Raw genomic sequence first — 12583 nt, 5'->3', positions numbered from 1 at the left:
CATGACTTAATACAAACTAAGCTAACATTTGTGGACCGACTTTGATGCAAACAATGGTAATAAAATAAAATTGAGCCTCAATACTACTTATAAACAAGTAACATGAAACAAAGACAGAGAAAATAATATCCTCATAAAATATAACTTGTTATCTTATCATTATACAACTAAATTAATATTCAATTGGCTTATGGTATTTTAACTATACTATAAAAAACAAATAAGAAACTGTGGCTATTTAAAATATGCAGGGAAGGAATAGTGGGAGGCAGTCAATAGTCAATGGTCGTTATTGCCGCCCCTTCTCCACATTCAAGGTGGGATCTTCCTTTTTCGCATTTTTGGGCAAACCGTTGCAAATTAACGGCTCCACAAAACAATGAAATCAAAACAAACAATGTACCTACAGGCGAGGCGATGGCCGGACCTAACCCAAAAACAAACCTAAAAAAAACATTTTAGTTATTTATTTAATTTTTTAAATTTACATTTTTTTCAAATCATATTAAAATAAATTTAAAAAATTAACATCTGTAAATGTGGCATGCACATGTATCACGTTAGGAACCAATTAATTTTTAAAAAATTAAAAAAAACTTTTAATTTTTTTATATTTTCTAAATATTCTTAATTATTTTTATTTTTTTAAAATTTTATTAATTTTTTAAACTTTAAAAATTAATTAATTACTGACATGATGTCACATCAATAAAGTTAATATTTTTTAACTTTTTCATTCAGAAATTTAAGGATTAAAAGAGATGAAAAATTAAATAAAAAATTAAAATAATTTTTTTATGAAGTTAGAGATTCAAATAAATTATTGTACATATTGTAATATATATATATTAATATTAGAGCCCACAGTAACGTGAATAAAAAACAATGCAAAAAATTATATAAAAGGTTAATGAAATTTTGATTCAAATGATAAGTTGAAGATTTGGGGCTATTAATTAATAGCTTAGATATAAGTATTATAATGCATTCTTTTAAGATTTATTCTTTGTTTGAATTGATTTTATAAATTTTATGAAAAAGTTAAAAATATTTTTTATATCATAATTAAATTTTTTACTGAATTAGTCTCATCCTTAAAGTCTTGAATTAGTTGTGAAATTGTTAAAATCTCAATATTTTTATAAAAACATAAATATAAATTTGAAGGTATTTTTTATCTATTTATATACAATTTTTAAAAAATACATACAAGATTTGAACCCAATACTTCAAAATCTTCCTTCTCTTTAATAATACCATTTCAACAATAGCCACGTTTGGTTTTCATATCAATTTTTTTATAGATGTGTTAATTTTTTAAAGTGACAGTTTTACTAAGAAGTGTTTGATGCAGTAATAAGGCACATTGCATTTTTAAGGAGAAAACTCATGTTCGAACCTTGAAGACAATATTATTGAGAGGGACAATCACAAAACCCCGAGTATAAAAGAAGCCAAAAAATTGAAAGGTTTTTAAGTCATTTACTATTTAAACCGGTATCTAATTAATTATTGACATAAATTCAAACATGGCAAAGCTTATATAAATACAACATGGTTATATTTTTTCATATAAATATTTTTCTCTTCTTTTTAAAATTTGGTAGAGTGGAAATTAATTATTTAGATGTGATTTTTAAATTAAAATGGTTTCATCAATGAGTTTGAAGTGGTTTTGAAATTAAGTGTGCAGATGAAGATAGTGATTAACTCCTAAACTTACCCGCTAAAGAATTTAAGATGATATAAAGTAGTGTCAAGTGGGGATGTGATTGTTGAGAAATAGTAATTAATAAAGCCTATCTTAGCAGATAATATTTTGATTTAAGCCACTTTTCTTGGAAAGGATTATTTACAGTTGAAAACCTGTTCCGCGTGACAAATTATGAATCCAAAAGTCAATAAAGTTTCGAAATTTAAAATATATGATGTCAGAATTTGGAGGGGGGGATGAATGAATAATGGGACTAGTTTACTACCCTTCAAAGTAAAATAAATTTAATTAATTATATATATATATATGCACTAAAGTAGGGGAAATTAGTAGAAAAGGCTGATTTTAGAATTTAATTAGAAAATTAGGTTTTTTTCTCAAATTTAGGGAAATGGTTTGATTTTGAAGGGATAAATAGAAAATGCATTCAACAAAGCGTGTTTTCTTCCTTCCAACAAAAATTTTCGTGTTGGGTGCTGGAAATTTCGAGAGAAAGATTTATTTGTGTATGTATTTTAGGGAGATATTGTGATAATTTTAAGGTATCTTTGAGTTCACGGTGATGCGGTGGCGTTTGGAGACCTATATATTTTATTTCTCGTGCGGGGAGTGCACCATCACTTTATAAGGTGTTGCATTGAAACTCGTGCTCCCAATTGACAGTGTGTTAGCTCGATTGATCACTAGAAATAACCAATAGGGGGTGAATTGACCTTTTAAAAATTTTGTGAAAACTTGAAAGAAAGGATAGAAAATGTAACACCCCTGTACCCGGTTCGACCCAATGAACCTAATATAGGAATATTATATTTGGTGCCAAAGTGATTTTGGCTAATCACTAATATATTTGAACATAAATTTTTTTTATATAACTCATATTTTAGTCCCTACTACTTGGAACACACTTGATCTTTCTAAGTACATGTCATTCTATTCAAAATTTTGAAACATACCCTCTAGGCACTTGGAGATGTGATGAGAAAGATGCTCACAACCTCAATTACAACTCTTCAAAATCATTGTACCTAATCTGCGCACGGAAAACAAAATCGTATGTTGAGTAAAAACTCAGTGGTATTTTTATAATCCGAATATTTAAAAACAAGATAATATAATAGGCACAATTAAATTATAATGACATATTAATGTCTAGTATCATAACTATCATTTTTCATTTAGTAAACAATATCCTAATTCACACAATTGCTATATAAATGGTTATTCATATATCAAACCATATTTATTCGTACAATGGCATCAATCATGCAACACTCAATTCATAAATACATCATTTCATACCATACTCAATTCTCATCATTTGTTATATAATAGCTTTTCACAATATGATACACATATCATTTAAACAACAATATTGTTTATTCCATATCCAATTCATGAATACACAATTCATGTGTCTCAATCCATATTTCAATTTATTGTCTCATTTTCATTTCACATACAATATCATCCAATATCAATTATAGTGTCATTTCATTTAATTGCCCCTATTAACACGACTCAGACTCGGACTCGGACGGATACACGGATCCAACCAAAACACACCAAATTGGCACCTAGTGCCTCATCGGATAATTCAAAGTATTAAATTGACACCTAGTGTCTCATCGGTTAAAACCGAAGTAAATTGACACCCAGTGCCTCATCGGATAATTCAAAGTATTAAATTGACACCTAGTGTCTCATCGGTTAAAACCAAAGTAAATTGACACCCAGTGTCTCATCGAATAAATTCGAAGTAATAAATTGACACTTAGTGTCTCATCGACTCAAAGTCGAAGAAATCCCTGAACTCTTCCAATCCTATGGCATGCCATCTATATTTGACTCAGCCCAATACAATTAATAGGGTTTAATTTCACATTTAAGATATAATCAATATCCAATACTGATTTTTCATATAATCACATAATTACACATATATTCATTTCAATTCAAAAATCAATCCCTTTAATATATATATCTACTAATTCAATTCATTCAATCAATTATCAAAATATCAATTACTCACCGCAACACTTACCATATATATTAAATAAAAATTACAACAATTAATAACTAGCTTCGGATTATAGAAATACAAACCGGAAATTTTGAGCTATTCCTCGTCGACTTTATCTTTTCCCTTTTTAGTTAAGGATTTCGGTATAACGTTAGCTACGGAATTAAAACAATTAAAATTCATCAATACAACACAATTCAATTTCATATTGAATATTTTAATTTTTACTCAATATTTTCCTAAATTCCAATTTAGTCCCTAAACCGAGACTAACTTTTATTCTTCACATTTAATTCTTTATTTTCATACAAATTCCACTTTAGACTAAATTTAACTCCTTATTTTCACTCAAATGCATAAATTTTGATTTTTTACAATTTAGTCCCTATTACTCAAAATTTACAATTTATTCTACAATTCAATCCTTTTTCATTTCTAGCTTAAAAATCTATCAATTTAATCTCTAATATTAAAATTATTCAACATTAACAACACTTAAAAACTCAATAATTTCTAAAATTTCGACATGATTCGGGTAGTATTTAACACTTGGATTTCAAAAATATAAAAATTATAAGAAAATGGGACTAAATTGACTAACCAATTGAACTTTGAAACTTTGAAGCCCTTAAGGCCCTTCGTCTCATTCTTTCTCCTTCTTTCCCTTTTTTATTTTCTTTCTTTTCCTTTCTGTTTCGTTTTGCTTGTCTTTTCTTTTTTCTTTTATTTATTTGTTTTATTATAATATAATATATATGCCGCCACATTAATTAAAAAAATGGCATAATTGCTTTTTTAGTCCTTTTAATTATTCTTTAATCTATAATTAAACTTTCACCCTTTATGCAATTTAGTCCTTATACCTAATTACTCTTAATTCATGCAAATTCACTTAACCAAAACCTAATTAACTACACAACTAACTTCGTAAATATTTATTATAAATAATTAAGGGTCCAATTTACAAAAACAGAGTCCCAAAAATAGATATCTGATTTACAGAAAAATTGAACACAATGATTTATAATGGTTCGGCCCCAATTGCCTACTCTACTACCTTAGCTTTCCACAACTGAGGATTTTCCTAAATTCACTAATTTGATCAACCTTTGAGGACATGGTTTAACCTTACAACTCCCTTAAAATTTGTATCCAAATCTTAAGACACAAACCCTCTCATAGAGAAACAAAAAGCAAACAAAGAAATATTCCTCATAAGATTAGGATGCTTGCCAATTAAGCATAAATATAAAGAAAACACTTGAGCTAATAGAAAACACAATGAATGCTCACAAGTGTTTACAAGAAGAAGATAAAGAATTGAAGCACAAAGTGATTGGTAATGGAATTTTTTTGTATCTTGAAGCATTTGATCTATTATAATCTCACTTATTGTTGTAGGACCTTTAGAATCTAGTATTTATACCCTCTAATTGATTTCCAACCGTTGTGATTGTTGAGGAATTGAATAGAGTCATTGGGGATGAAAATACCAGATCATTAAATTCACTTGCAACAAAAGGTATCGATACTTTTTTCTACGAGTATCAATACTATTAGCATTTAATGCCTAATTCAGTGACCATTAAAGTTGGTTTACAACGATACAAAAGAAATATTATCGAGACCTAATAAAATGTATTGACACTTTTTGTGATTGTTCAAAAATCTCAAAGTCAGAATCCAAAGTTTGTATCAATACTAGCTAAGGTATCGATAGAAAAAGTCTAGGTATCGATACTTACAGATAAGTATCGATACTTTTGATTTTTGCTCAATATTTTTCAACTTCGAAGCTTAAAACATTATCGCTAAAAAATACAATAGGTATCGATATTGATACTTTTTGTAGGGAGAAGTTTTTCAATCAATTTAAAAATGTTTCAATTGAGTTAAAAGAGTTTAAGCCGTTTTTGAACTTTGACCAAATTTTTTCCAAGAGTTCAAAACAATTTCTAAGATATTTGGAAATCTTGAAATTAATTTTATGTTTTGAACTTTATAATTTCTTTGTCTAAAAACAAATTTTATTCAAAAATATTTTTATTTGTTATATCAAAATAATTCATCAAATAAAGCTAGTTTAACATGGTGGTTATGCAGTCACAAATTCAAGTATAACTCGGGCCCCTAGTTGGCAGTGGTTATGCGGTAACGAGTTCAAGTTTCATACCATCAAAAGAGAATGCTTTATAAAATCTATACATAAGTTTTATATCATAATGATAGGGAAAAGGGGGGTTACCAATATCATCAACTTATTCTTTTTCTCTATCAAAGTAGTATCCTTAGCCTCATTGTTTGGAACTTGTGTCAAAGGTGGGGACAAGAAGACTTTCAGTGGGAAGTGATTATGACGATGGAGAAAAAGCCGAAACGCGAGTCGGGTCGATCTAATTCTACTCGGGTACACGACAATATGGACATTTGGGAGAGGATAGACCAACCAAGGTTATGTAGTTATTGTAGGAACCCAGAGCATAGTAAGCCAACATGTCCACACTTGGGGGCAACATTGAGGAGAATACCTAATTTGTCCACAAACTAAATGATCATTTATATGAGAAACTTTTAAAATAAAAAATTCATTAGCATCGTCGGCCCGAATGTGTGCCATAACCTAGTGGGTTCCAGTTACGAAGAGGATTTTGCCGTAGTTAGGGTTCCAGCTCTTCATCTTCTTCATTTTCATCTTGACCTCCACCGTCTTCTTGATCTTTATCTTCATCTCGTTCCTCCATGCTAGAGTGCATTTGTGTCCTAGGTTCATATCGTATATTGTTTGTGGTATTAATATGTGGTTGCAAATATAACCCACCTCTAAAGAACAATGATGCTAAAGTTGCAGCACTATCGTCGAATAAGTGTATGGTGTCAAATAATCCAGTTATGGATAGAATGTTGGAATTGTAGGTGATGGCAGATACATCGGTGTTATTGTTGATAGTGGCATGTTATATGGTCTTGGGGATGGAGCTGGTGCAAAAAATATACTTGGAGAAGGTGTTGATGCATGACATAATGGTGCATAATGTGGTGCTTATGTAAAACAAATAAGGTTAGTGAAAGTGTTGGATATATAAAGTAATAATCACTTAATCAAAATTGTACCTTTTTTATTCGTTTAAGATGAACGCTTCGGCCGAGTAGTCTTATTCGTTATCCTAAAAACTACAATTGGTATCGTTTAGAATAAAAAAAATTCACAAAATTACCAATGAGGTAATTTTGTAATTTCTCTAAACTTTTGGACCAAGTTGTAAATAAAAAAATCTCTAGAAATCTTCTGAAATAATTTCTTTAGAGAATTTTCTCTTTACAACTTTCTCTTGAATTTTAGTATGTGAAAAATAATGACTCGTGGCTCTCTTTATAAAGAGAAAGTTTAGAGAGTTCAACTATGATTAAAATTAATCATTTTAATATTAAATTAATAGAATACTTATCTACAAGATAAATATTAACTTAAATTTAATATTAAGATAATCACTTTAATATTAAATTAATAAAATACTATCAAAATAAGTATTTAATTTAATTTAATTTAATATTAAATTATTAAAATATTATTATTTTTGGAATAGTTAATTTGAAATCAAATTATTTGGTAGAGTCCTAGTAGAAGTGTGATTCCTCTATTGCTCAACCGCCGAAGGACCACCCATTGGCCACTATAATGTCGCCATCACCGGCACCGTAGGGTCCGATGGTGCCATTACAAGTGCAACACTCTCACGGCACCTCGAGTCGGTTTGGTCTGGGACAATGACAGCCCAACCAGTCCAATTCTGCCACTGATTGGCCCATCGGTTCGGTTTCACATACCAGGCTAGTGACGAAATTATAAATGTTATTATGTACCTAATATTAAATTTCAAATCCTTATGTAAATATTATATAATTAAAAATTTTAAAAACAAACCTCGACTTCTGATTGTTGATCTAACAGTAATCGGATATCTTCGAGCTCGTCTGGTATACCCATATGACTCACGTCATTGTTCCATCTATTCAAATAATATGTTATTTCAAAAATATAATAATGAAAAAATATTATGATAATTATATTATTAAATGAATTTTACCTTATTACGAGTGGAAATCCATAAGGGGTGTTTACTCGGGGACGTAAAAATGGTAGGTGGTACCATACCCATGACTAAAGAAAGAGTATGCAACCATCGATTTTAAATTTTTGTGCTTCTGTTGCCTGACATATCTCTCGGTACAATGTCGCCAACACAATTGATCCCTAATTGAGTCGTCTTGCTTCTTTTAAGTTGACTAGTTGTAGGAGCCACTTTAAGTGTACCAAAATTTGAGATTTATTTGGCATTAGAAGACCCTCGATTAACCTCAGAATGAATGCTCGCGCGCATTGTTGTCTTTCAACGACACTAGTGGAGTTGTCGATATATGAGAAATTATTTTTTAACCATTTCGTCTCTCTTTAAAATCAGTCTATTTCCTTAAATTTAAGAAAAAATAACCTAATTTTCTAATTAAATTTTAAAATCAACCTTTTCTTCTAATTAGCCCCACTAAATTAAGGTGGTCTACAAATAAATAAATTTTGTTCATACAGTATATCTAGAATAATGTTATTTGTTTTTAAATAAATAAATTTTGTTCATACAGTATATCTAGAATAATGTTATTTGTTTTTATAATTTGTTGACACATAGAAATCATATAAATATAAATAAAAATTCCTTAATTAATTCCTTAAAATAAACTATATTATTTGAAGGTAATTTAATCTTTATACGTAAATAAATTAATAAAAATATGAAAATGATGGAATTTAAACCTAGGTCAATTGTAATAGTAAAATTTTAAGTTTACCATTCAACTATAGCTTCATTTTATAATGTTTTATAATGTTTTATTTTATTTATTTTATTTTTAAATATACATTTGTGTTCTAAATCCGTAATTTTCACACGCATATGTATGTAATAGGATTTCTAGTAATTAAAATATAAACAAACAATCACAATGGAAGTTGGCGTTAAATATTTTTGTTAATATGTAGAATCAAAATTAAACTAATTGATTAGAAGAAGTCTTAATGGACATTTTATCCAAGTATTTGAATTGAATTTGAATTTGAATCTTGAAGTCATAATTGTTGAAAGAGTTTTACTTGAATACCATCCTAGCGCCGAATAGTATCAGGCTTAAATCGTAAAACAAACGAGAACACTTGTAGTTATACCAAAGAAAAAAAAATAATTGTTGTTGGACATGTGTTTGTGTATTATGATACAAGAGGTGTCGTGAAGATGGGTGGTTCACGCTGTTTAAGACAAGACAAAGAACTGCAAGATAATGTTTGAATTAGTTGGGAGAAGGAATGAGATGATAAGGCTTGGGATAGGTCAAGAGAAAAAGAATTTGGGTTGCTTAGGTCTCTCCTTAGACTCAAGGCATTATATAATTGTCATGTTCTGTCTCAACATTCCATGTGCTCAATTGCTATTAGCAATGGCCGAGCCTAGTAGAGGCCCGTGGAGGGCCATGGCCCCCTAAGGTTTAAAATTTTTGCAATTTAGCTCTTTGTAGATATACTATGGCCCCCCAAGGTTTAAGACTTTTGTAAATTCTCAAAAATATTACTTCTTTTGGATCGATTATTTTTATGTTTAAATCGATTGTCTTGTTGGAATATTAGTTCTTTTGAATAAATTATTTATATGTTTAAATCGATTGTCATGTTGGAATATTGTTTCTTTTGAATCGGTTGTTATGGTGGAATACTGCTTCTTCTTCTTTATATCAATTGTTTATATGTTTAAATCGATTGTTATGTTGGAATACTATTTTTGAATCTATTGTCATGTTGGAATATGATTTCTTTTGAATCGATTGTTTATGTTTAAATCGATTGTTATATTGGAATATTGCTTCTTTTGAACCGATTGTTTGTGTTTAAATCGATTGTTACGTAGCATATCTAATTTTAGCTTGGCCCCTCCAAGATTAATATCCTGACTCCACCACTAGCTATTAGTATGCTAGAAGCAAGTGGCTTGATGCCATATGCCTCGATAAAGTAACACTAAGACGTGTCATGAGCGATCTTAGACTTAATATGATGATTAATGAGTATGTCCACTTGTAGACAAATTATAAGCCAAATTTTCTCACAAGAGTCCTACAGCTCAAGGTCTATCTTCCAAGCAATAATGGCAGGGTGTAACATGTGATAACAAAATACTTAACATTATATTCATTTGTTTATTTATTTTCTCAGTTTTAAATAGGTTACAAACTAAATCACTTCATTGATTTTGAGAGAAATTAAAATTAGCTGGGAGCCTAGAGTGACCTCCTGAATTTTATACCATACGGTGGTTAGATAAAAAAAGTCTAAACCCTAAACCCTATATTGAAGCATCGTTTATTCCAAAGGCCTAAACTAGGCTCCAAAGCATGTCAAAATTAGAAAGGCTGCTGGGTGGTATCAGGGTTAGGCCAGTGGGGGACCCTTCCCTGGAAACTCCAGATGAAAGGAGGGCTGACTTCGCTTGATGGCTAATTTGTTTGTTGCTTCCCCTTCCCTGTTTGCAGTGCGTGGGTACCAATTGCCAAATACCAAATACACAGCGGCACCTTTCAATTACCTAACACAAATGTCGCCTTCCTCTTCCTGGATTCATCATAGCCTCTACTCTGTAGGCTTCAATTTGAGCCATATAATTCCACCAAACAGGCTTCAATTATGTGAACCCAAAACCCAGGTCTGTTACATTAGCTTATCTTTTGTCGAGTGAATCCAGGGAGCCCATGTCTGAGTTTATGTTCAACTGGACCTTTGAGGCCCATAACCTTTTACTCATTTTCTAATACATGAAATGCCCTCCATAATGAATTCTCCCATTTTCTGCTTCCAGACGCGCCTGTCCTGATCCTACACAAGATAGAGCAAATACAGCAAAACCCTTTTACCTTTCAAACCCCAAGACCCATATTTCTTTCCTCCCTCTCTTATATTTATCTTTCTATGTAAGTAACTTTGGGTTTCACTTTCATGGCAATCCAAGGATCTAGCTTTTGCTACAATGTAAGTTTTATTTTATTTTCCCTACTCCTACGTGTCTTTGTTTTTGTAATCTATTTCGCTCAAGTTTTAGTTGCTGTTAATTCCTTGAATTTGAACAAATGGGCATTTTTTTATTGTTTAATCTAGTTAATAACCCCATTCAATTTCTTAAATTCAAATCCTATAGATATGGTTCCAACTGAGATCACCTTTTTATATATATATATATCTATTCATTTGGGAAAAAATGAATTCTTGAAATGATGAATGATGAAAATTTCCCATTTGCTTGAGATAAAAGGGCGGGGGCGGGGGGATTTTGTTTATTTCCAGAGATATTTACAACTAAATTATCCTTAATCTTCTTTTAATTGGTATAGGCAAATGTTAATTGCATGCCATGTTCAAGCACTAATTGTTTTCAGGGACTTCGTTGCTTGTCTCAACCACTTCCAATTCCAAAGCCATGCATTACGGTAGTAGCTAAGGCTTCAAGAGGAAACAAGACCAAGTTTCCGGGTCAGTGCCTCTCCAAGTTGCCTAATGGAAGACCTCGTGAGTTTCTTGGCTTTGTAAATTATCTGAATATATTATATTTCTGAGGGTTTTTTTTTCATATAAATTAAGTAATTGTGAAGTTGGTTATCTACATTTGGAATTGAACTCATATTTAGCTTCCAATGAGTTCTTCGATATATATATTTTGTTGGAAGAATTTTACTTTTATTTAGGTTTCTTCACTCTACCAATGTATTTTCTTGTTGGGATTTGAGTTTGAGATAGTTCTAATGGCTGATTAATTTAGTGCAGCACCCTTCAGACAAAATCCACATGTGCTACTGTCGATGCTTTGTCAAGCCGAAGGCGATGACGTGGAGGGTAACCTGAGTGCTGAAAGCATCATATCGGATGAGCAAACCTTACAGAGGGACCTACAAATTGCCATCGAGGAAGAAAACTATGCTGAAGCAGCAAAAATCAGGGACGATCTACGAGTCCTACATGAGGATAGTAAGGCTTCTGTACTGGCAGCAAATTCGCGGTTTTATGATGCTTTTAGGAGAGGGGATCTAGCCACAATGCAGAACCTTTGGGCGAAAGGAGATGATGTTTGTTGCGTGCACCCAGCGGCAAATGGGATATCTGGTTATGATTTCATAATGGAAAGCTGGGAAATTGTGTGGATGAACTATGAATTTCCGCTAGAAATAGAGCTGAAAAATGTTAGGGTTCATGTTAAAGGAGATTTCGGGTATGTTACATGCATGGAATTTGTGAAGACAACAAAAGGTAACAATTGGGGGGCACAGTTTGTAACAAATGTGTTTGAGAGGATTAATGGTGAATGGTATATATGCATTCACCATGCTTCTCAAGCTGACTTGTGAATCATATTTCATTATCATTATGTTTTGTACTCCTATTATATACATTCTTTTTTTTCTTTTTGGAAGATCATCTGTAGAACACATTGTGAACATTTCCTTTTCAATCAAGTCTGGGTTTCTTTTCCCTCGTAATTTGGGTGGATGTTTGCAAATAATTTCTTTAATGCATTGCCGATATCAATATTATCTGGAAATAAAATGATTAGCTGCTGTGGTGGTCTACATTGTTCATATGATGGTAGTCAATTTGCTTTATAATCACATCAAGTTTGATCTTTGCTTCAAATATATATAGAAGGTATTGGATAAGTATTTGGTACATTGGTGGAAAGTTTTAACTCCATTAAGTGTCGTGTTTTTAAGTTATATTTTAAAAAATTAAAAAAAATAATAAGACGTGGCAAAATCTTTTATAC

At 31.0% G+C, this 12583-nt stretch overlaps 1 protein-coding gene across 3 annotated transcripts; it reads left to right on the top strand.

The window, feature by feature from the left end:
- Positions 1-10530: 10530 nt before the first annotated feature.
- LOC107890996 (uncharacterized) lies at positions 10531-12299 on the top strand. 3 transcript variants are annotated; one of them, XM_016815613.2, is made up of 3 exons: positions 10531-10800; positions 11205-11334; positions 11590-12299. In XM_016815613.2, the coding sequence occupies exons 1-3, from the start codon at positions 10768-10770 to the stop codon at positions 12165-12167; spliced, it is 741 nt and encodes a 246-aa protein (XP_016671102.1). In that variant the 5' UTR covers positions 10531-10767; the 3' UTR covers positions 12168-12299. The 3 variants fall into 3 exon arrangements, with proteins under 3 accessions (XP_016671102.1, XP_016671101.1, XP_016671103.1); XM_016815612.2 differs by having other exon boundaries at positions 10601-10800; positions 11160-11334; XM_016815614.2 differs by having other exon boundaries at positions 10602-10800; positions 11244-11334.
- The last annotated feature ends 284 nt before the right edge of the window (positions 12300-12583 follow it).

Source organism: Gossypium hirsutum, chromosome D09 (assembly GCF_007990345.1).
Source record: "Gossypium hirsutum isolate 1008001.06 chromosome D09, Gossypium_hirsutum_v2.1, whole genome shotgun sequence".
NCBI lineage: Eukaryota > Viridiplantae > Streptophyta > Magnoliopsida > Malvales > Malvaceae > Gossypium > Gossypium hirsutum.
The sequence above is the reverse complement of the archived record's forward strand: the minus strand, read 5'-3'. Positions and strand labels throughout refer to the sequence as shown.